This window comes from Arachis stenosperma, chromosome 2, assembly GCF_014773155.1.
Source record: "Arachis stenosperma cultivar V10309 chromosome 2, arast.V10309.gnm1.PFL2, whole genome shotgun sequence".
In the NCBI taxonomy this organism is placed as follows: domain Eukaryota; kingdom Viridiplantae; phylum Streptophyta; class Magnoliopsida; order Fabales; family Fabaceae; genus Arachis; species Arachis stenosperma.
The window spans coordinates 120,548,591-120,574,692 of record NC_080378.1 but is presented as its reverse complement, the minus strand read 5'-3'; the positions used below and the strand labels follow the sequence as shown (position 1 = coordinate 120,574,692).

General features: G+C 30.0%; 2 protein-coding genes across 6 annotated transcripts; both read right to left on the bottom strand.

The window, feature by feature from the left end:
• Positions 1-5,170: 5,170 nt before the first annotated feature.
• On the bottom strand, positions 5,171-12,217 carry LOC130957607 (probable 3-deoxy-D-manno-octulosonic acid transferase, mitochondrial). Of its 5 annotated transcripts, none has more exons than XR_009077257.1 (12): positions 11,885-12,217; positions 11,074-11,116; positions 10,753-10,875; positions 10,367-10,486; positions 10,203-10,281; positions 9,958-10,074; positions 9,489-9,598; positions 9,008-9,098; positions 8,676-8,795; positions 8,527-8,597; positions 6,825-8,437; positions 5,171-6,087 (listed from the first exon to the last, which is right to left on the bottom strand). XR_009077257.1 is itself a non-coding variant. In XM_057884477.1 (12 exons), the coding sequence occupies exons 1-12, from the start codon at positions 12,181-12,183 to the stop codon at positions 6,082-6,084; spliced, it is 1,305 nt and encodes a 434-aa protein (XP_057740460.1). In that variant the 5' UTR covers positions 12,184-12,217; the 3' UTR covers positions 5,171-6,081. The 5 variants fall into 5 exon arrangements, 4 of the variants coding, with proteins under 4 accessions (XP_057740460.1, XP_057740453.1, XP_057740440.1 ...); XM_057884477.1 differs by having other exon boundaries at positions 8,312-8,437; XM_057884470.1 differs by lacking the exon at positions 5,171-6,087 and having other exon boundaries at positions 6,198-7,046; positions 8,312-8,437.
• Positions 12,218-12,902: 685 nt separating this feature from the next.
• On the bottom strand, positions 12,903-15,143 carry LOC130962254 (protein PSK SIMULATOR 1-like). The gene is made up of 2 exons (XM_057888415.1): positions 15,024-15,143; positions 12,903-14,599 (listed from the first exon to the last, which is right to left on the bottom strand). The coding sequence occupies exon 2, from the start codon at positions 14,526-14,528 to the stop codon at positions 12,987-12,989; it is 1,542 nt and encodes a 513-aa protein (XP_057744398.1). The 5' UTR covers positions 14,529-14,599; positions 15,024-15,143; the 3' UTR covers positions 12,903-12,986.
• Between the last annotated feature and the right edge of the window lie 10,959 nt (positions 15,144-26,102).

Below are 26,102 nucleotides of genomic sequence, written 5' to 3'. Positions count from 1 at the left end.
GGATTCTATTTTTTACAAACAGTTAAATCGGATCGGATTTCAGATCTACTTTTCATAACCGATCAAATCCAATTTAAACGGCATAATGTTCTATAATATTATTATTTTATTATTATATTTACAATCATACTTATAACATGTTCAATTTGTTATATATTTTTATATTATTCATGTATTATTATTATTTAATAAATATTTTATATTCAAAATGTGATTTATTTATTTATTTTAACTAACTTATAATTTTATTTAATTGTTATGTTATTGTTGGTTTTAAGATATTGTTGAGACTTGTTATTATGTCGTTGTTCATTATTTAAAATTTGATATTGAGACTTGTTATATATATTTAATTTTTTTAATTTACAAAACCATAAATCCGATTTAATCTAAACTATACTGTAAATAAAATTAATGTTCAAATCAAATAAAATTTTAACTCAAAATTGATCCAGACAGCACAACAAACACCCCAATCAAAATCTATATCATATTGGAAAATGTGGCAAATGGAATTGAAGTGTCTTTTTTTTTTTTTTTTCAAGAACATTCTTTATTTTGAGATAGAGGCTGAAGATCAAAGATTGCTTTAGTCACCAAAATATATCCATTTAATAATAGAAAAATGCTAGAGAGTAGAGATTATATATTATATTAGTCGCTGAAATATGTGACATGATTAATAATAATAATTTACATTTAGGTTAATTAGATGATATTATAACACAACAACACGTACCATTTGATTTATCAAGCTTTTATAATTAAATTAACTTTTCGAGAGAGGTAATTAAGTTTCATATTTATTGTATATGAAGGTTGAAGCTATTATTGGAAAGAATGAAGAGGCCATTAATTAATTTACATGCATTTACTAGCTGTAATTATTAATTTACATCATAACATACATGGATGAGTATGCAATAATGCTTCTAAATCCATTATTTCTTTTGCTTAGAGTTTTCTAGTCAACTATATGCAATACAAACTTTACATGCTTTGACTTTATTTCTAGGTTTGGTTCACACATATTTGGCTCAGAGGCTTTATATGCTTCCAGAGAAGCAAATTAAATGTTAACATGAAATTTTTTTCAGGCTAATATTTGAACTTGCCATGTCAATTTAATCTGTTGCATTAGTTCATGTTAATAGTTACCGGGATAAACTAATTACACAAAACAAAAGCCAAAAATTCATAGTTTATAGAAACTAAACTTATTTTAATCCTTTGTTATTTATAAAATTTGAACCTGATGAAAAGCAATTATTTAATTTTTTGTGCTTTGACAACAATAAAATTTAAAATTATATATATATATTATTTAATTTATTTTTAATATATATTTTATATTTTAATATATATTATATACAGATGACTAATTTAGTAACTAATTTTTGATGTACATATAGTATAATTATTACTAATTTTATAATTTCATAACATTAATAAATAGTTTTATGAAATAAAAGACACGTCATTGTCAACTCAACGAAAATAAAAGAACCATTTGTCTGTAATGTGTATCTCTTCTAATATTTTAGATACTCGAATAATTAAAAGAACCATTAATAAACTTCAAAATGAATATTATATAAGTACATTATTGTCCTCTTATTGAAAAATGAATATTATTAAAGGATAATTTTTTCCTTTAATTAAGTTATAAAAATAATGTAACTATAAAAGCAGTTAAAAAACAAAATCAATATTATTTTCAAAGCAAAAGAAAAGTTAATAGATAAGTGAGGGGTGATGGACCATATATATATATATGGCTCTTCTACACCTGATGAATTGTCATTGAACTTTTTTTTAAAGAGATCAAAGTGGTTTGCTTCTCTTTCTTCTTTCGTTTATTGGTACACTTTATTGGATAATTAAAGTGTAGCAATTAGAATCTTTTTGTTTTTTCTGTATTTTAGAATTAAAAATATTATTCAAATATATTTTTTGTGGTCATCTTTAAATGTTTATATATTGTACCTATTAAAATACTTGACATTTTTTGTCAAACAGTTCTTATAGTAATAAATGAGCAAAATATATAAACACCTAAAGGTGTCCCCCCAAAAAATATTTAAATAACACTGTTGTTTTAAATTCTCTTTACAACCCTTAAAAAACAGTAGCTGATTTTATCATGGTTTAATTACTTCGTTGGTTTTTATAGTTTTACGAAATTTTTAATTAGATCCTTATACTTTTTTTCCTTTTAATTGGGTTTCGACACTAAATTTTTTTTTAATTAGATCTCTCTTGGTAGTAATTGGCTTAATTTTATAAGAACCAAACTAAAAAAAAATTAGTGCAGAGACCCAAATAAAAAGAAAAAAAAGTAGAAACCCAATTAAAAAAAATTTGGTGCAAGAACTCAATTAAAAGAAAAAAAAAGTACGTCTAATTAAAATTTTCGCAAAACTATAGAGACTAACAGAATAATTAAACCTTTTATCATCTACCTAACAATATTACTATATTACCAGCAATATTTTGCTGAAAAACTAGTCAGTATATAAATTAAATTAAACTATAGTGTAGGAGCTAGTATGATTAGTTACTTTATCCATTTAAAATTTAAAGCATCAACAAAAATATAATATATCTAAATTTCTAATAACGGAATTAATTAATTATGAGTATGTAACTTTTATTTTGTTGACAAAATGGGAGATCTAACTAAGAAAGCGGCAGATAGAGACATGTGAAGGGATTGTTAGTTGTTAATATATCACTCATCTGAACCTTGCTGTTCAACAATAGTAGTATGCCAAAAAGTTTAATTAAGATGTGGATATATTATTATTTCTTGCTAGCTAGTTACATTATTATTACTACTATATGATAAAATACATACTCAGTGTAAACTGAAAAAAAAAATTAAGAATTTAAAAAAAAAGTATTCTGTCTATAAATCAATTCTTTCCAATTTAGTTATTACATTTACTATAATGATCTCTTAATTTGTAATGATTATGTCACACATAATTTACTAAAAGATGCTTTTTCTGTCAAAACAATAATATAATTATTTTATGAAATTATGTAATGTTTACAATATTCTAATACACATATATATATAATTTTCAGAAATTATTTTTAATATAGAGATGAAGATGATATTTTGAGTTGAATATTGATATTTGAAATCTATTGCAGTATTTTGGATATGTAAAAAAGGTGTCCAACACGCATCCTACGTGCAAGAATATTAACACGTGTTTAACATGCACTCTGCATGTAGTTAGGATGATGACACGTGTCCAACACGCACCTGTAAAATCTACTTATCTATAATTACACCAAATAATTTCATTTTCAACAAAAATACCAATATTTTTTCTATATAAAAAACAATTAGCCTAGAATTTGTGGATGGGAAAAATTTGCATATCTAAGTTAGAGATAGCTACTAGCATGTGTTTTGGATTTGAATAGAGTAGTACCAAGTCCATGTGAGATCTTCATATAGTGCCTAGACCAAGGTGGAGAACAAGAAAAGGGTTATAGCTATCCAAAAAAGTTGTCACTAGTCTATGTTGCACATGTTAATTTGCTATTTCCATGTTAAGACCTTTAGGTACACCTTTGGAAAGTGATAATCTTCCTTAGCCCCTAGTTCCAAAGATAAGTGTATTTTTTAATAGAATTTCCATGAATTGGTCCAAGACTAGGACCTTAATTTAATACTTAGGAAAAACACCAACATGACCAAACAAAAATTAGGACAAGAAAAGGAAAACACACATTGTTGCAAGTGCTCGTGTTACCCTTATACCATTGTGTTTTTCTTACATATTCCTTATTTTTCAAACTAGTTTTTCATATTATAGTTTATGAACATGGAAAATAAAAAGAAGAAAAAAAAAGGTTAATGGTTACCGACTAAAGAATTTCTCATATGATAATGAAGTGTCATAGATACAATTACGTATTTGTTAATGCTACTCACACACTTTCTGGTACATATCTAATCTAAAATTGGAGATGGTTAAATAAAACCTTCACATGGTAATTGGTCCTCAATGTCTATGTTATTATATAGCTAAGAGCCAAGTGAGCTACCATTATTTATTGGGCTTTATTAAGCTCCTTCTAGTTTCATCACATTTGATATATAAGAACATATATTCTTGTACATCATTTTCTATTTTAAACATCTATTTATACACAAACTTTATTTATTAATTTTGAACGTTTACATCATCAACTCCACATTTCAATAATTGAGGATCACTTTCATTCTCAATTTAGGCAATGCTATTTACACTTTTTTTCGTAAAGATGGAGGGATAATCCTTCAGAACTCTTTGGTTTTAATTATTTAGTTAACAAGAGCAATAATTTAACATAATACAGTAAAAAAAATTTCCTTTATTCAATAATTAATAAGATGTTTAAAAGAATTCGTTAAAAAGATAAGTTATCTCTATAGATACAAATGAAGTTAAAAGTTTAGCTAATATGTGTACCTATGACACATTAAAATTATAAATTAAAAAATTTATAAAAAATATAAAGTTTAAGTTTCCAATATATTTATTAAAATAAAAAACTTTAAAACTTCTACTAAATAATAACCTTAACATAGGACCAATTTTAGTTAAACTCTAAAGTTTACCTATGTATACTTCTAACTAATTTTGGACCATTGCCCCAAACTATCCAGTATGGACAATGACTATTAATCTCTAATCTCAAGACATTACTCTCCATACACATAGTTAAGGAGTCAAATTTTTCACTAGATGCTTAAAGATAATGTTATGGTTTGGTATTGTTGGCCTTTAAGACTGTTTTTTAAAAGAAGGCTAAAACTGAAAGATAGAATTTAAAATATTAAAATTAAATTAAGTCTTTTTATTATGTTTGATGTAAAATATACAAAACTAAATTATGTTTTAATATTCTATTTTTTTTTACCAAAGATAGAAGACTCGAACTCGCAACCTCTTAATTGAGTATGGGGAGACTATGCTATTTGAGCTATTACTTTAATTCAATATAAATATAAAAATAAAATAAAAATATTTACTAAAATACTTTTAATTGTTAAAAAAAATGTTAAAACTTCAATCTTCATTTCCATAATTTTCAGTCACTTGTATTATCATTTTTGGAAATACTGAAAAGACCATAATTTTAATTTTAGTTTTTGACTACCAAACACAATACTAACCTCAATCTCCCAATTTTAACTTCAGTTTCTAAAAACAAACACTACTTAAATGAATCGTTATATATGATATATGATATATGATGCAATATACAAATACAATGGCAAGAGGCCTCCAAAGTGATGAAAATAAATTTGGCGAATGATGATTCTTACTGAAACATGAGGTTGTGTTATATTGTCGGTCCCAATGCATTAAAATTTAACAATAACATGTGAGGACACATGAGACACAGAGAAAAAGAAGCACACCAACTCTGAACTAACAACACTAATGGTACGTTTTCCTGGAATTGGTGCCATTTCCGTATACTTTTCCATTTCGTTTTGGGATAATCCTTGTGATTTAAACAGTACATTTAGGTTTATTGTGTACTAGTTTATGAAAAAAAAATAATGACATAGATTAGGTGCAAAACATAATCCTTGTATTTGTCAGTTACTGTTTGAAACAATGTTATTGATTAGGTGCAAAACATAGATCACGTTTCCTCGGTCCCTATTAGTCGGCAATTACCTTTACAGCATTGATCATTTTTTATTATATAAGCATAGTTATTCTCTTCTAATATATATTCAAATTTATAGGATTTAATAAGATATTAATAATGCAAAAATTTTTCATGACTATACAATTATATTAATCCTTATTAGTGGTTAAATTTATAGTTTGGGTTCTTAAGGTTCATTTCAAAGTCAATAATTTAACCACAAATAACTAACAAGGATTAATATAAGAACTACTCAAAAAATAGAACTTGTGAAATTATATGTTAAAGAGGAACTTACATCTTCAAATTGAATTTGTGTGTTATTAGTTTAATAATTCAGCAACTTTCATGGTTAGTCCATACTTCCCGAAAGGTAATTAGTTGTTGGCTCTTAGTTGATGGATACCTGAAAGTTTACACCTAGTAAACCAAAAACAAATTTGGATAATTCAAATTTCTTATAATAAAATTTGGATACTGGTTAAAACAGAAAAAAAAAAGCAAAAAACCAAAAAGGATCGAGTCAGGAAAGATACAAAATGATCAGCAAAAGCACAGAGTTGTGCCACTCCAAAATCATTAATAAGAGGCAACCAAATGCACTGTTTGTTAATTATTAATGACAAATTAAAGGAATCAATATAAAATATAAATAATGGAAACAGTAATGGCCTGGCAGCAGTGGGACAAAAAGGACTGCAGCAAACTACCATACCCAACCTTTGTCAAAATAATAATATTATGGATTTTGCTTCAGTCCTTTTCCTTAGCACACAATGTGTCTTCAATTTCATATCATAAAATGAAATATTAAAAGCGTATAATATAAATACAAGTATATGGTATGATTCATATATGCATATCACAACAATTAAGTCTACATACTCGATACTCTACACCCCCAAAATAAGAACCTCAACCTCTTCATAAAAAAAAAACAAGCATGGCTTGCATGTGGCTCAAGCAAGCTTGCAGTGGTGGCGGCTGTGGGAAGAAGCTTCCAGCCGATGTGCCACGAGGACACCTAGCCGTAACAGTTGGGGAAGCAAACCGGAGGTTCGTGATAAGGGCAGATTATTTGAACCATCCAGTACTACAACAATTGCTAGATCAATATGAAGGGCATGGATTCAACAAGAGTGGTCCTCTGTCTATACCTTGTGATGAGTTCCTCTTTGAGGACATAATTCAGTCCCTTAGAGGCGGTGGCACCGCAGCTGAATCACGTAGACCCTCTTGTCCCCATGTGCCAATGAAGGAGTCTACACCACTACTTCATAGCTTTGATAGCAAAAGGAGAAGTAGGAGCTAAAAAGCACTAAGGAGGACCAAATCTCTATTCAACTTTTTTCTTGAATGAAGCCTCCATTGAGGACAGTCTACAAGAACAGTTTCTTAGTAACTATGTTAGATTTACAAATAAAATCTGCAACCTACCCCCTTTTATTCAGTAGTCGAATTATATCACAAAAAGTACCCTTAGTACATTATATTGCATATGTAATTATATAATCTCTCTTTTTTTTTTCTCCCCCTTCACATTTATGATATGATCTGTGATGCATAAATACAACTCATGATTATTAATATTGTTACAACAGAATAGCATATAGTCTTTAAGCTGGAAATAGAGGGAAAAGTGAAGTTTTTCAAATAGTGCAAAATGGGCGGGCCAAAGATGTATCAGTGAATTAGGGACCAAAAAGAATCACCAGTAAATCTTGGTAGTTGACAGCAGAGGTCAAGATACAGCACAAGCTGAAGAGTTACCCTTACTATCAAACCAAGTGTTTAATTTTTCTTTTCTTACAAACAAAACTAAGATTATAATGTGACAGATTGTGCTAGCAGCAAATTTTCTTGTTAGCTAAGTAAATTTCAGTGCCACCTGCCTACCTAGATGTAGATACCTACCAGAGCAGGGTTCCATAATCCACAAGGGTTCAGAAAACCTTCATAGATTTGGATTTGATCAATGAGTAAATCTAATTCACCTTCAAAAATTAATTCAAGGAGTGAAAATTTGTCCATCACTTATAAAAAAGATTATGATCATATTTCCAAACAATGTGAAACTTCTAATAATTGCCCACCTTAAATTTGATTGTTATTCAGCCCATGAACTCAAAGCTTTTGAACTTTGAAGCATAAATTTAACAGTCAATATCAAATAAATTGTTTTATACATTGGTGACACTAAACTTAGAACCTCAAGTAAATCTCCCAAACCCCTAAACTCGTCCTTATTTACTTCATCAAGGTCTCTTTTTTAAGAAAAAATAAAAAATCATACCACCACTCTCCAATGAAAGTGAAAGTTACATCCTACTTACGATCTTCAAGTTCTAAACAGCAATAAGCTTCTAATATAAACAAAATAAATTTGATGAAAACTACAAAGCTTTAAGAAGTGTGAAGCTAATATGAAAAACAGAGGATGATTAACTTTATCTTCTATAATTTATAGCAATTTCTATTGAGATAATAAAAACCAATCATTCTAGGGAATGGGTTGCAATTTTATTATTCCTCTGTAGCAGGGATTAAATGAATTTAGTAAATAGGTATTCCTCGTTTTTCATATAATTTTAGTTTCCTCAGCAGAAAATTTACTAAAGATCCGAGAATTTAGCAAATTCCATACGTTTGTGACAATGTCACTGGACAAACGAGAAAATGCTTCCTTTGCAGCTTTGCGATGTGCTTCCAATAGTGTTGCATTTGTGAAGAGCTGAATGAGAGTTTTTTCAAGCTCCATTTTTCCAGAGACCTACAAGTCCGCAATAATAGAGAACACTGTAAGAAAAATGCATACTGTCGTTATTTTTCAATGGCATGCAAATAAGATGCCATTCCCACCTGAAGGACTGACAATGGATTCAATCGTTGCATTTCCAGCACCATGTGTGAGAAATGTCCAATATGACAACCTGAATCAATACTTTGTTCAAGTCACTGAAATTAAAATAACATGTTTTGAATTACATAAAAGGTCATACAAAATCAACCTGTCAAAACAGCACATCCAGCCGAAGCAGCTTCCGAGATATTATGGCCAGTTGAACCAGGGAGGAATGAACCCCCAATCACAGCGATTGGTGTTAACATATACAAGTGTCTTAATTCGCCTGCCAGATAGGGTGGTCAAGAATATATGTGATGGATGACTATCCTAAATAAGCATAAAAATCCCCATCAAAAACTCACTCAGGTACCCTTTGCGCAAGTAATAGCCTTCAAATTGAAGTTCCATATTACATAAAGCCCAGCTTTCAAATTTGAATTTGCACAAGTGTTTCCATATATCATAGCATTTTATGTCGTGAAGAAAAAAACATACCCAGAGTGTCCACCACATATATGTTTGTTTCTGGCTTAAGCTTCTTATGTTGGGACCTCAAAATTACATTTTGTCCTTCCTTCTCCAGTTTCTGCACTATATCAAGTAAAAGCGTAATGAATTTGGAGATGACAAAATTATAAAAAAGAATGGCAAAATGTCATTATAATTTTTGCATAAGCAACATTTCTGTTGTATGAGAATGAGTATGCGAAAGATTTACAAGTTAATTTCCATTCACATGCACCATGATTACAAACATAATTGAGTTGAGCTTTTATCATTTAAGAAGAACATAGCTGAAACCATATTTTGAGTTTGAACAAGTAATAACAAGGAGAAAAGGACAGTTGAAACATATTTTTAGTAACTTAGAATTTTACGCATCGATGATGGCATCAATATTGAATGAAGCCAAGGAGGGAATCAAGACATCCATAGCAAACATTTTTTAAGTCAACGGATGGGATCAAAAGCTTACTTTGGCAATCTCACGCCCATGCTGTGGATGACGAGGGACAATAATAATCAATATATTAGGTTGCAGTTGCATAAGGGTAGTGTGAACTCCTAATATTACTGCAATCAAACCTTAATACATTTTAACAAAGAAAGAACAGTGAATCACCAAAATACAGAGGGCAATGAATGAGATCCAGTCAACATATTAAGCTCATTCTGAATTAATCTAACAGGACGATCTAACAAAATATTTCAATTGCTAAGAATTAAAAATTATATAATAGTTAAATGAGGAAGAATATGAGAATTCGAATAGCATATATGTTTAGTACTAGCATATGGAAAAAATTGAATCAACATTTATGTTATAATTCCCCTCACAGGTTTTTTATGCTACGAAAAATGTTTAAGTGTTTCTTTGAACTCTGTTGGATAAACCAAAAAAAGTTATCGTGGAACAACGCCAAAGGTATAGAAAAAAAACTAACTTTCTTCTTCTCCCCTATGAATGGAAGAAGCCATCCAAACCTGTTTGTGAGCAAGCTGTAATCTCAGATCATCTATACTTTTCCCCCCTCTTCCATTGACTCCAAAATCTTCTATTACTGAACAGAATGATAAATAAGACAAGCTTAGTACAGACCACTTCACCAATTCAATAAATCAACAATGGTGTAGCATACAACAAAAAACCGATATCAAATTTCAATTGAATAAGAAACTTAAGACTTACCGTACTTTAAATCACCAGAAAAGCTTATGATAGCAGGAGGAGCTTGCAGTAGCTGGAACCGGATGCCCTGCTCTGTACTCTATGACATTCAAAATCTTAACTGCCACCATCAAAGAAACAATAACATAAAAAATAGTGGTGTCAAAAGATCTAGGGCTACATACCAATGGAGCAATCAAGGAAAATTTGGATAACATCAATGAAATTAGGGGTAGAAGCACTGGTCTTGACCAAACTTCAAAGGACTTTTCAGACATCCGAGCATTTAACAATGCCAGTGTTATCTGATGAGAATAAAAGAATATGTGAAAACATGTTATATGATGCACTTGCAACATGCATAAGTGAACCATGCATATGTGCAAAGAAATTAATTGCTATTTGACCTTTCTTTTTGTTTTAAAAAAAAAAAAAGTAGGTCTCACATATTCGTTAACTACCATTTTCGAAGTAGGTTATCTAGTTCTAATTCTAGCGGATAGAGAATGAATCTATTCTTTGTAAGTGGTTGACGAGGGTATATCATGAGCCAAAGATAATAACTACTTACACCATTTTGGGAAGCATGCATGATAAGATTTGGCCAGAGTTCACTTTCCATCAGTATAATAGCTTTTGGTTTCCAGTAACGAAGGAATGAATCAATGGAACTAGGTGTATCAAGTGGAGAAAACTGCCAAATGTGAACAATTGAGAAAATCAAAACAATGTATTAATGCCAGATCTGAAAATTTGAAAGTAAGATATAGATCAAATGATTTCTTTATAAGCAAATTTAGGAACTGCTTCTCAAAATTTCAACTGGAAATAAAATTAATTCAACAAAAAAGAAGAGATTACTGCACCCATGTTAGCATTTCCAACATTTTACCTGAAAAATGATTTCACTTGGCAGCCAGTTCCTTAATACTTCACTGCATTACACCAAGAAACAAGTTTAGCCATGTTTCTTTCTCTACTAACAATGTCAAATTATCGGATATTCATTCATCTCCTTTAAGAAGCACCAACCCATCACCATAGCTAGCAGATGCCTATTTGATTAGAAAAATGATGCTCATGGAACATGGTTCACATTTCACTAGAATTTGGAAAAAGCATTATAAAATAACCAGATAAATGCAAAACTTATGCTTATGTCACAACTCACAAGTCCATCTTTTCAATAAGATTCTTGAAAAAACAAAAACCTGGAAAACATCTAAATCTGTCTTCATTATTTAGCTTAATCTTTCTCTCTAACGTACTCTATGTCTAACCATTATGCTACTCTCCATATACTTTTCTCTGCTCACAGGAAATTCTACACATCTTCACTAATCACTACACATAATTTGAAATTCTAAGATGTCTTGTCTCTTCCAGTTCCAAAATGATTTGATATCCCAACTTCAATTCATTTGTCACCCTATCCTTCAAACAAAATCAATCATACAAGAACCAATTTCCAACAACTGTTGAAAATCGCCATTTTTTGAAAAGTTTATCCAAACACAGAATAATCATAATCGTGAATCTGAAATTATGATACTTCCTAACATTTCAACATATTCAACTGCTAACTACACTTAGAAAGCAAAAGTAATTAATTCAAAATATGTCAATTTTTCTTCGAAGTTTTGCACGCATAAACATCTAACAAAGCATGCAAACAACGCAATTCGAATTAGAGTTTATCTTACAACGCAGACATAGTAGTGATTGTCATCAACACGTTCACGTTCGGCATCTTCCGAACGCACTCTCTGATCACTGGAACCGCCGCCATTCCTTCTCCTAATGACACAGCGTGAAACCACACCAGAGGTCCCGGTCGCCGTGGTAGGGAAGGGCGACCGAGTCGCTCCGGCCACCGGCAACGGTGGTCGAGGCCTCGGGAAATGCGCCACCTCAAGTGGAGCCGAATCAGCGGCGAGAGAGCGTAGGTTAAGGTTCTATATACGTTGTACAGTAGCAAACCCTTCTTCGTTGAATACGCCATTGCTTCTTCTTCAGCTTCAGCTACTACTACTACTACAGACTGGAGTGAAGTATTCGGTGGGCGAGGGTGTATGATAGAGGCCCAAGGAATAAGCAGATTAATTGGGCCTACGGGCCCAATCAAGTGGAACACTTCTAATAACGGGCCTCAGACGTGTTTGGTTCGTAGACCCAAAAAACTGTTTTTTCTTCACCAAAAATTATATTAATGATAAAAAAATAATTATTTTGCAAATAAATATTGATACTTTTAGGGATAAATGCAAATTTTAAAAATAATAATAAAAATTATAGACAATTTCAAGTTACAAGCTTCAATCAGGGATTGGAAAAAGAAAATTGGTGCTTTGAGTTTATGTTTTTTTTTTTTTTTCTAAAGTTAACAGTGAGATTCAAACTTTGAGACTTTTAGGTGAGGATGAAAAGACTATGTTATTTAAATTTATACGTTGAAAAAAATAATAAAAATAACTGTTTTTTTAACAAAATTTTAATAACAAAAAACGTTAAAAAAATGAGAACACAAATCAAACACACTCTAAATAGCTCATAGTTATTTTCTCACACTCTAATTATGCAGATGAGAAAGAATGAAAGATAAATTATATACTTTGAACATTAATCATCTGATATAAGTACATCAAAGCAAAATTGATTCATCCGAATGTAACATTTGCTAAGAATAAGCATCTTAATATTCAAAGTACTATTTGGAGGAAAAATAGAAAAAGAAACCTCCCATATGAAAAATGAGAGCTATACAATAGAGTGATCTATTCATACAGTGCACAAAAGCATAGTCTATTAAATCTCATAGCACAAATCATGATTTCTCAACTGAGCACGATGGAAAGAACTTGATCTAGAGAATTCCGGCTGCCGTGCCTCTCGGATTTGCGCTTCTCTGTTAATCCGGCAAACATAGTTTAGACCAACAAGGAGCTCAACAATTGCAGCTTCAGTTTTTGCTTTGTTTGCAAAGTAAAGTGTTTGAACAAGCAAAACACTTGCTTCTGAAGTAGTGTGTTCCTTCTCAAAGTTCCTCTCTTCATGCCACCGTATCATGTTGTGAGCAAGCGGCGCCAACCATCCAAGAATCTGTGTCATCGCCACGCTCCATTCGGCTGCAATGCTCGGATCATGCTTGCATTTTGCATACCATTTAAGCTTTGCCCTCAGATCAGTCCTTATTGTAGTTGGTAACTTGCTGTACAAGTCATCTCTAGTATGATGATCAATAAGATGCGGCGATGACACTATTTTCTCTATCAATTCAATCACATTTGCATAATGCAGGGCTAAAGCCGCATCACCTAGGGTCAATCGCGCCGGCTTTAAGAAACAACCCTTTTCAGGTAGTTTAGAGTATATTCTAATTCTACAAGATTGAGAGTCAATATACCTCTTAGAAACACCTTGGAAGGCGCCAATATGCCTCGACTGCTGCAGTTGTTTCTTTATGTTCTTGTTCTTGTTCTTGTTCTTTTTCTTTTCAGCTTCGGATTCAGAGCTCACCGGCCTCTTAGTCTCAGAAGAATGAACATAAGAACTAGTATTAACCGGTAAGGAAGGGCTGCGCCGAAGAGCATGCTTAGATTCTTTAATTATAGAATCGCCCTGTTGTTGCAAAATTGGGAGATGAATGTTTCCAAACACAAGTATGATTCTCTCCAAAATTGTAAACAATGATCTTGCTAACAATCTCACAATATAATCAAAACTTCTGTTCCAAGGAGATATGTCTTTGAGATTCTTCACTTCCTGCTGATGCCAATTGAACTTCTTCTCGAACTCGGCCAATTTCCCTTTATGAGTCTTAGGATTCGCCCTCATTCGCTTCAAAGTTCGTTGGCGATCCTCCAACACTTCAAGCTCTTGGAACAATTGTGTCATAGCAGCAACAAACCTCTCCATTTTCTTTACCTTCCTATCCATCTTCTTCCATGCATACTCCCAACCACACCATTGAACATAGTTCTTAGCCGGGTTGCGAACGAAGCTTTCATACCGATGATACACCGGATCCTTGCACCTTTTTCCCAATCTAGCCACATACCTTGCTAGACATTGAAAGCTACTGAGAATCTCATCCAATGCAAGTTCCATCAAGTAATAATAGTCATCCGAAACAAGCATTTTTACCCCGACCGAGTTTGTTATCCATTCTTTTAAACTCGCTACGCCTCGATCGCTTAAAGAATGCCACAAATTAACAATCTTAGACATCACTCCAACAATCTCAGATGCCAGGATTCCAATTGCTTCTTTTTCATCTGATACAGTCTTTCTTGATAGTGGCCAAATAGCACTTAGCCATGCCCCATTGACAGTTTCACCCCCACCCATTGATGAACCCAACTTCAATTAGGGTACCTTAACAATCTTATTAACAATCCTAATAGAATTATTATAGAACCCTGTATATATAAAACAAAAGAAACACAAATTAGAGAGTCCAAAACCCTTTATTTAAGGCCAAATAAGATGTAAACTATATCATCATCAAAATAAACCCTTTTTTCCCTTAAACATCATATTTTGATTTGCTTAAAATATTGGGGTAAAAATATATATATATATATCAAGAACTTCCTAAGTAAACTTTTGATTCTAATCTGATTAATTCAAGCATGCAATTATCAAGAAGAAAAAAATCCTAAGTCATAACCCAAACTCCTTTCTAAAAATTCAATTTTTTTTTTCTTTTCACACTTTCTCAACCAAAACCAAATCAAACACAAACATCATATCAAGTGAGTTCAGCATTCTTAATATTCAAAACATCATAATCATAATTATATACATAGAAAGATAGATAGATAAAGAGAGAGAGGAACATACCGTTCACAAATTAGTGATATGAAGCAACATTGAAGTGAAGGAGAATGAGTATAGTATAGCAGAGGAAGCATGAGAGGGTGATATTGAAAAGAGGGTAAATGAAAGAGACAAAGTTTCAATTACCAAAGTGAGAGAAAAAAACAGAACAAAAATTCGGTCCAAACGAGGTAATAAGATATGCTTTTTGGGAAACGTGGATATTACTATTGTGACAGTTCAGTGCTTCGTTGCGTTTGGTAAGTGCTAAGTTCAAACTTCAAACATGCAACTCTTCCAATGTGACCATTCACAATGCCTTAAAGATCTTTTGAATTTTGTTCTTCTCTCTAAATTATCAATTTTTTAATACACATTAATTTGTTCAAATTAGATTAACATATCAGAAGAATTAAGATTTGTTTATAATAGGATTAGATTTCAGTGTCTAACTCAATTCTAAAAATAACTTATGGGGTTATAAATTTCGACTTTATTTAGTGTATGTTTGGGCGCCATTATTTTGTTAAAAAAAGATCTTTTTTCAATGAAAAAAGATTTTTTTTTTATTTTTTAACGTGTTTGGCAAATTTCTAGTAGTAAAAGTAAAAGCATTAGTAAAATCAAAAAAAGATCTTTTTTGAGAAGCTGTAATTTACATCTTTTTTTAAAAGATCTTTTTTCCTTAAAAAAAAGATGTTTTTCATGTAATAAATAAACAAAAAAGTACTTTTATATTGTTATACCCAAACATAATTGATAGATAAAAAGACCTTTTTACATGAGATATCCAAACATAAAATTACTTTTACTTCTCTATAAGATCTTTTAAAAAAAGATAACTCGAAAAAAGATCTTTTCTTAGAAGCTCATCCAAACAAACCCTTATTGAGTGATATTAATTAGTCACTAAAATTAATTAATAATAAAAATTCGAATAATTATCCAAGTTAGTTTTTCTTATGAGGTTTTTAAAATTAGATATTTTATTTTTTTTATTTTAAAATACACAATATTTTTTAATGGTTATTTCTATGGGATAATGCAGTTTTTTTTTAATTTCGAAGGATAAATTATAAAACAGTTCTCTAAAATTTAAAACTTTTAAATAATTTCAGAAAGATTTTAAAATATTTATTTCAATTAAGTAGATCAAATTAAAGAAGAGCTGTATAGTTTAATAAAAATAAATGTTTGACAATGTTCGTATTTTAAGACTTAAAAAACTAAAATATCTAATATTAAAAATTCTAGAAATTAATTTGGATAATTACTCGAAAAATTTAGCAAAAGTTCGATTATATTAAAATTGTGATTGCACACAATTATTTAACTAGGAAAAAATATATATCGACATATAATATAATAGTTCAAAGACGTGAAAGATAGTATTCCAGCCCAACCCATTAAGAACTTTGGGTCCAGTTTGAAGCCACTAACCTACCAGGTCTATCGAACCAAACTACGAGCCGATCTATGCAACACCTCATGGCTCCTATAAAACTTGGACAGCTAGCGAAAGCTTTCAGACATGTGGGTTTGGTCATAGTGGACCCACTCAAGTACGGAGTATAAATAGGGAGGGACCTACTCCTCTCCAGATGTACATGATACGTCACCCTTCTAACCCTAATTGACCGTCTATTCGTACGAACTCTAATTTTAGCATCGGAATGTCCTTACAGATAGTCCCACCCGCCGATGCATAGACTGAACGCACTGCTCCAGTAGCTCGCGCCCAGATCCAGATCCTTTCATTCCTTTACTCTGTCATTTACCTTACCGGATAGATAGTTTCCATAATTTTATTACTATATGATATCCACTTGTATTGTTATATTGGTAAAATTATTTTAACTCCAATATTCATTATCTTACACATTTTATAAGAATTTAGATATTTTAAAATGAAAAAATTGACAAAGTTATTAATAAAATAAGAGATTAATCATTATTAAATTTATAATTTGAATAAATGACCATTTGTACATATAAAAGATGAAAACGCTGACATATATACCCACACTAGATCGAAAGTATATTTGTACCCACGCAAGATGTCTTCTGTGTGACAAAAATACCATACGTGGCACTCCAATCCTCTAAAAACAGGGTACTTTTGTCACACGGAGAGCATCTTGCATGGATACAAGTTTAGTTTAGATTTAGTGAGTACAATATCAGCGTTTTCATCTTTTATGAATACAAATGATCATTTATTCTTATAATTTTTATAAGATGTGTGTTTTATTATTTTAGTTTAAAATAATTAATTTTTTATTTTACTATTTTATTAACTTTCTCATTTTAAAAGATTTTGATTATTTTACAATATAAATATCTAATAGGTATATGATCATTTTAAACTCTTGCATTTTGAATTAGGGACATTATAGGATAAATATGTGGTGCATTAGTTGTGGATTATAGTAGTATTAGTTGGTGGTGTGAATACGTTTTTTCTTGTCCAAATACATTAATTTTCATTGTGTCATTGTACCTGAAATTTTAAGGAGTATATACCTGAAATGCACAACAATAAATTAATTGCTAATAAAAGCTCTTGTTTGTACATGTTGATTCATGAATCAGAATATATGCCATAACGTCTCATTTTGGAGGAAAAAAACATTGGATTTGATGACTTTTAGAAAATGGAAGCAATTTGTCATTAACTAACAAGAGGCAAATGGATGATGCATGCTTCCTTATTTATTTTTAATAGAATTTAATGTAATTTAATGTAATTTATCTCTCTTGTATTATGTCAATTATTCTTCTAAAATATCACTTATATATCATCAATTATTACTATTTTTCAAAAACTCATTTTTAAATGCTTCTTGTTAAATAAAAAGCGTCATATATTTTTATTAATTAAACAAATCTTAATTCTCTATTTGTTATATCTATAAAACAATTCAAATTTAAAAAATTACATGTTAATCACTTTTTTGTAAGATGATAATAAAATAAAATAAAAAACTAAAACCTTTTTAATTTATATTTATATATTACCTTTAATAGCAGATTATTTTCTAAAAAGCACTAAATGTTATTTTTTGAAACACATTAGCATTTGCCTATCTTCACAAAGGGAAAAAAAATTGTTTTTAAAATTATTTCAATATTTTCTTCTTTAGTTTAAAAATATCAAACCTAGATATTAGATTACTCAAAAAAGTTTTTTTTTTTTAAATAGCTAGAATTGTTTTCATCAAAATATAATGATGTACGTTTTTTTTTAATGTGTGGTGTTTTAACATTGTAATATAGGTATCTAAGTAGGTCACCATCTAAGTAAAGTAATAGTAATTAGTTATTTACATGCATTGTGCATTCCGCAAGTTTTGTACTTTTATTGTATTATTATCGTTTCGCCGCAACGCTGTCGAGAAAATTATATAACTTAGTTCTACGACTTTGTGGAATATATATATATATATATATATATATATATATATATATATATATATATATATATATATATATATATATATTAAACTCATTTTAAACAAAACTTTCTAAAACTATTTAATCCAAACACAATCTAAAGGTCTGAATCACACTTGTTTAAGCTGACTAATGAACTAACTACTAATCACTAGATGATAACCTAACTTGATTGTATATATATAGTTATATATATTGTATATAGCTTAATAATTTAGAATTATTTTTAATCGAAATTATTATTCTCTCTTCTATAAATGAAGCGTGAGAGATTGAACAAAAAAAAAGGGACGAAAAGATTTAAATCGATTTAAATTAAACCGCTCATTCAATTCAATTTAAATCGAAAATCGATTAAATCTGCACTAATTAATATTTGATTAAATTCTATTTTTTGCAGACCACTGGATCGGATCGGATTTCAGATATACTTTTTATAACCGTTCTAATTCAATTCAAACCGCATAATGTATTATAATATTATTATTTTATTATTATATTTACAATTATATTTATAACATGTTCACTTTTATATATTTTTATATTATTCATGTATTATTATTATTTAATAATTATTTTATGTTAAAAATGTTATTTATTTATTTATTTTAACTAACTTATAATTTTATTTCTATTGTTATGTTATAGTTGACTTTTTAAGATATTGTTGAAACTTGTTATGTCATTGTTTATTATTTAAAATTTGATGTTGAGACTTGTTATATGTATTTAATTTTTTAATTTATAAAACCGCAAATCTAATTCAATCCAAACCGCTTGAAATTGGATCAAATCGGATCTAATATTTCTTTTAAAGCATTCAATCCAAACCGTACTGCAAGTAAAATTAGTGTTCGAATCGGATAAATTTTTTACTCAAAACCGATCCAAACCGCACTGCAAACACTCCTACTTGTACTTATCGCTCAAATTTTAATGAGTCATTTCCATTTTACTATATAACAAAAAACCATAGGAACCAACTTTGAATAATTAGCTAATTTTAAGAATTAAGTTTATTTATATTTTAGAATTTAAGATTAATATTTAAATTGATGATTTAATGTGTAAATTTAAAATAAATAAAATAATTTTAAAAATAATTAACTGATGTTAATTAAAAAAAGTTAGATTACTTAACTTTACTCGTATTATATTATTAGTGCTATTTGTACAACAAATAAACCATCAATGCACATTAGTTATTTAGGGTTCAAAATTTTTCATCTTGTTCCTTTAGATTTTTAAAAAGTCAACAATTATTTTATCATTTGTTCTTGTAAATCAGCTTTAAAATTGAACATTCAACTAAATACTTGAGGAATTCACAATAGAGAGAAAAGAAACTTTCAATTGAAGCAATTTATCATAGTGCTTTAGCTAGTACCCTCAAATAAAGAGATAAAAGAGTTAAATGCTCATATTAGTTTTTGAATATTACTAGAAAAATAATTTTTAGCATTTATTTATTTTGTTTTTGGTAATAATAAAAATAGTTGTTAATATTATTTATTCTCGTTAAAAAAGTAAAACAAGAAGAAATTTGAGAATATAAAACAAAAAAATGAATAAGAAAAAAAGTGATGATGATGATCGATGATGAAAAAGAAGAAGAAGAAGTAGTAGAAGACGAGGAGGAGGGAGAATAAGAGTTTTGAATTATGCTGAGCTTATCAGCATATATATAGCGAAAATTCTTAAATAATACACTCAAATATTTTCGTGTTACACCCAAATTTGTTGCAAATACAGAAAAATATTTTTTTTAACGCAGAACTTTTACATTACATTCAATTCAAACCATCAACGATGAAACATTATTCTCCTACAGAATCATAAACTACTAATAAAAATATTAACTAGAATCAAACCACACTACAGCCACTTGATTGGATTTAAAACAGTAATCAATTTGTTCTGGTTCAATTGACAATCTGAACTTGAATTATTCATTATATTCAACAACGAGATAATTGTTGATGGAGGAAAAGGAGAAAAAGGAAGGAGGAGAAAAAATTTCAATGAAAAAATTCGGAAGAAGAAGAGGAGGAGGTGGTGGTGGTGTTAGTGACGACGATAATGAAAGAAAAAAAATAACGAAGAACGTGCAATAACGGCACGAAAAAGAATATGCGCGCATGAATATAAATGACTTGTATAAACTTATATTAATAAAAAATGACTTGTATGTGGAGAATAATTGAAAAATTATAATGTGGTGTAATAAATTAAAAGAAAATAAACATTTATTATTTAAGATTTAGAACGAATCTCATCTTATTTATTTAATATTTTAAATGTCAATAAATTTAATTCTTTTTTCTTCTTATAAATTCGTATGAGAATTGACTAATTTCAACTAAATACTTAAGAAATTTATAGTAGAGAGAGAAACTACTAACGAAAACATTGTATTGTACTATTTTAGCTAATAAACTAAAATAAAAGGAAAAAAGAGAATAACGTTACTATTTTAGTTAACTTTGCAAAATATTCCTTTATAATAAGAGATTAAGAAAAAGAGTTTCATAATAATATCTACTAGTCTTCAAAAAAAAAAAAAAAAAAAACCTAAGAAGCATTATATTGTAGTGTGATTGATAAAATAAATAAATAAACAAACAATGCGTAAATATTATTTTAAGGTTTAAAATCTCTTATCTTTTTCCTATAACATTTAAAAAGTCAACAAATTCAATTTTTTTTATAAATTCGCCTGAAAATTGAATAATCAAATATTATTACTCATTCTTCCATAAATAAAGAATTTAAATTTATACTAGTCTTCAAATATTAAACTCGCTTTAAAAAAATTTTAAATATGTAGTGCTATAAATTAACAGTCAATACGCATTCATTATTTATTATTTAAATTTTCTAATTTTATTCATTTAGCGTTTTAAATGTCAATATTTTATAGTCCATTATTCCATTCTCAAACTTCATTCACCTTTTCTCTCTTCTCTTCTATTCTCTTTGTGTATTTCATTATCTTTCCAAAAAACCAGTTTCCATGGCTTACATATAATTAGTTATTTTATTTTTATTTTTAAATTTTAAATTTAGATGAGATTTTAATTAATTTTATTTTAAATTGAGTTATAATATGATATATTTCATAAAATTTTAATTTAAAATAAAATAAAATTTAAATTTAAAATAAATAACAAATCTCATACTATATATATGAATAACAAGAGCTATGAAATATAGATATTTTACCGAGTTATCATATCTGGGCACTTCATATCTGCGTATTGGATACATTTTAAATACGATATTCATCGACACTCATTCGATATGTGTATTTGTTGTGTCTAATAATCGTGTCTTAATAAAAATTAAAAAAATATTTTCCAAACATGTTTGGACCATATAGTTGTCATAATTAAACCGATAATTAAATCAATTAGATTATTGGTTCATTAATTCATTAGTTCAACCAATAAATAATTAGTTGAACCGATAGAACTAATCTCATTTAAAAAATTATATAAAATTTTAATATTTTTTTTTCACAATAAATAATTTTTTCATTTTATTTTTATACCAAAATAACTATTATTTCTTAATCTTAATAACTAATTAATTATTTTATACCTATTATATTGTTATATATTATGTACCACTATTAAAAGTAATATTAATAAATATTATATAATCATAAAAAATGTTACAATTAACAAAAATATTTGTTATTTTTTGGAAGGTGTTTACTAAAATTTATATGATAATAATAATTATTTATAATTAAAAATAATAATTAATTTAAAAGTAAGTGAGTATAAAATTAAAATAATATAAAATATTTTAATTATATTTTTTTTTACTATATATTAATCAAATAACATATTTATCATTAAAAATATCATAGCTTAGTGACAAGTTAAACACTCTTCAATCTAAAGACCCTGAGTTGGAACATGCATGCTAAATCGGACCGGTTTGGGATCCGATTCAGTTTTTACAATTATAATTTGAAAATACTTAAATAATATATATTATTATTTATTAAAATAAAAAATATTTTAAATATTTTATATAATTAAAATAAGACGTTAAAATTTAAGAAATTAATTTATATATATTTTAATATCAATAAAATATCAAAATATCGTTACTATTTATCCAAAAATACTTTATATTTTATATATATGTGTCTCTTTTGTCTTATAAAATTTTAAAAATTGTGTATCCTCGTGTCTCGTGTTGTGTTGTGTCCTATGTCCTGTGTCAAGACAAAATTTTAAAAATTGTGTATCCTCGTGTCTCGTGTTGTGTTGTGTCCTATGTCCTGTGTCAGTGTCAGTGTCTGTGCATTAGAAAACAAGAGTAAAGGAAACAAATATAAAAAAGTTTTATTCATTTGTCAACAAAGGTTAGTATTGATGTGGATATGCATGTGCCTTCGCACCATCAAAAGAGAAAATTATTTTTACTAGCATATTCAAGTATTTGTATCTGATCTATGTTATTTGAATAAAATTTTAAATATTTTCATTTAATGAATGTAAAACAAATGTTTTTTTTTCACAATGCCTAATGGAAGGGAGGAGACCACAACGAATGAACCTGTAGAAGACGATGATCTGGAGTTGCCGTACTTGTACGATGGTTCATGTCTCAAGGCACAGGATTTTACCGATCTTCTTGCGGATGGAGCGGAGGAATTATATCCCGGCTACTTGAAATACTCAAAGTTGTCTTTCCTAGTGAAGCTTTATCATATTAAGTGTATGTGCGGTGTGAGTGACAATGCTATATCAATGATTCTGGACTTATTGCGGGATGCATTTGAGCAACCCAAACTCCCGTTCACATTGTATGAAGCCAAAAAAACTATCCAAAAATTAGGGATTGAATACAAAAAGATAGATGCATGCCCGAATGATTGCATGTTATATCGGGGTGATGATGAGGACACGACCAAATGCAAGCAGCATGGGACTTCACGATGGAAGAAAAGACGCAAAAGGGTTCCATTACAAAACTCAAAATACCTGTCAGAAAAAATGGAAAGCCTCTCCCAGCAAAGACTCTCCGTTACTTTCCTCTTATACCACGACTACAACGATTATTCATGTGTAGCAAAATTTCAACTGACATGTTATGGCATAAAGAGGCTGATAATAATGATGGGTACTTGAGGCATCCAAGGGACGTTGAAGCATGGAAAGAATTCGATGTAAAGTATCCATTTTTTTCTGATGATCCGTGTAGTGTTCGTTTAGCTTTAGCTAGTGACGGATTTAATCCTTTCAAAAATATGACTACGAAGTATTCCATTTGGCCTATAGTTTTTATTCCGTACAATCTTTCTCCATGGCTTTGCATGAAACAGGCATCTTTTATACTATCTATGATTATTCCCGGTCCTAAAATGTCGGGTAAAGACATAGATGTTTATTTGGAGTCCTTGGTGGATGAGTTGAAGCAACTCTAGGATGGCGTTGAAACTTATGATGCTAATAAGGGGACCACTTTCAAGATGCGTGCGGCGCTAATGTGGACTATTAGTGATTTTTCAAGTTTGGAAAATCTATCTGGGTGGAACACGTACAGTGCGTTAGCATGTCCCACGTGTAACGTGGACGGTAAGGCTCAGTGACTAACTTTCAGTCGAAAATGGTGTTACATTGGCCATCGTCGCTTCTTGAATCAGGGTCATAAATATAGACTAAACCAGAATAGGTTTGACGAACAAGCTGAAAGCAGAGATCCACCGAAGAAATATTCTGGAACAGATGTCTTAAGGCAACAGTCTAACATGCAGATCAAGATGACTCGTATTGGAAAAAGAGGAGTGTGTTCTTTGAACTCCCGTACTGGAAGGATCACATGTTGCGTCATAACTTTGACGTGATGCATATAGAAAAAAACATTTGTGACAATGTGGTCTTCACTATCTTAAACGATAGCATCAAATCAAATGACAATCTTAAAGCTCGCAAAGATTTACAAAGCATGGGCATAAGGCCTGAATTGTGGTCGGACGAACGTGCTAAATATCCTTCAGCAATCTTCACAATGTCGAATTTATAGAAGGATGTATTCCTGAAGACTCTACAGAACGTGGTCTTTCTAGATGGTTACTCAAGCAATATTGCTCGTTGTGTTGACATCCGACAGCGCAAGTTGTATGGGTTGAAAAGTCACAACTGCCACATTCTAATGGAACAATTACTTCCGATTTTGGTGAATAATACATTGTCGAGTCTGGTGTCGACTGTGATTGCGAATTTGTCTTTATTTTTTCGAGAACTCTGCGGGAAAGCTATAAACCTTATGCAGCTTGGTGGCCTTCAGAATCATGTTGTGCAAACTCTGTGTCAAATGGAGATGATTTTTCCTCCATCATTCTTCACTGTCATGGTTCACCTTACGGTGCATCTTGTTGATGAACTAAAACTTAGCGGCCCGATACATTATCGGTGGATGTATCCAATAGAAAAGTTAGCTTGCTACTAAACGCCTTTAATACATTTATTTTGTCTTATTAGATATATACTAAGCGTTATGTCCTATTTATATAAAAGGTATCTAGGACGATTGAAGCAATATGTGCATAACAAGGCACAAGCAGAAGGCTTAATTGCGGAGGGCTATTTATCCGATGAAATTTTGACATTCTATTCCATATATTTGGATAAAATTGATACTAGAATCAACCGACCAGCGCGAGTTGATGATCAATCTGTTGATATTACAAACAATACAGGAAAAACTAAGTTCCCAGAAATTGGAAAAGTTTCAGGGGCTGTTCATATTTTGGACTGACCCCGATGAAAAAAGATCAGGCACATCGTCATATGCTAGTCAATTGCGAGGCCGTCGTTCCATTCATTGAGTAAGCATGCACATGTACTTTTTAAGCACGATTATAACCCATTTCAAACAATCAGTCGTTGGACTAATTTTTTGTTGTGTCATAAAGTACATTTAGGGCAGAAATGAAGCGAAAATTACGGCATCAAACAAGGTCGCAATCTAAGATAGATTGTGTTGTACATGCAGAATTTCCTCGCTGGTTCAAGCATGAGGTTGGTAGAAATTTAACTTGACCAACTTATTTGTGCCCTATAATTATAATTTATGAATTCCAATGGTTTATACGAACAAACTCTAATTTATGGTGCCAGGTTCTAATGGATAATACTATACATTCGAAAGAAATGAAGTTGCTGGCATATGGTCTCATGCTTCAAGCAAGATGTTTTGGGGCGTACAACATCAATGGGTACAAGTTTAGAACTATCACAAAGGAAGATAGACTGAAAACCCAAAATAGTGGAGTTTATGTCTCATCCAATACAAGAAGTTATGCAAGCATGCGTGACAATAGAGTGGCTATTAGTAGTGTTCCATATTATGGAAAAATTGTGGACATAATCAAATTGAACTACAGCTGCCATTTCACAGTGGTTTTGTTCAGATGTATTTGGGCTGATACAACTACGAGTAGATGCATCAAACAAGACCATCTGGGCCTTACCAACGTTAATTTCACTCGTCCGATTCACACCGGTGATCAAGAAGAGGATGAACCATACATATTGGCGTCAGAAGCTCATCTTGTGTACTATGTACATGATGAAGTAGATCAAGAATGGAGTGTAGTGGTTCATGTAAAACCATGAGACTTGTATGACA

Coding starts and splice junctions, on each gene's coding strand:
- LOC130962254 (XM_057888415.1), bottom strand. CDS start 14,528: ATGGGTGGGGGTGAAACTGTCAATGGGGCATGGCTAAGTGCTATTTGG.
- LOC130957607 (XM_057884457.1), bottom strand. CDS start 12,183: ATGGCGTATTCAACGAAGAAGGGTTTGCTACTGTACAACGTATATAGA. Junction 11,117..11,884: donor ATCACTACTATGTCTGCGTT/GTAAGATAAACT, acceptor GGTGTAATGCAG/TGAAGTATTAAGGAACTGGC. Junction 10,876..11,073: donor CAAGTGAAATCATTTTTCAG/GTAAAATGTTGG, acceptor CACATTTGGCAG/TTTTCTCCACTTGATACACC.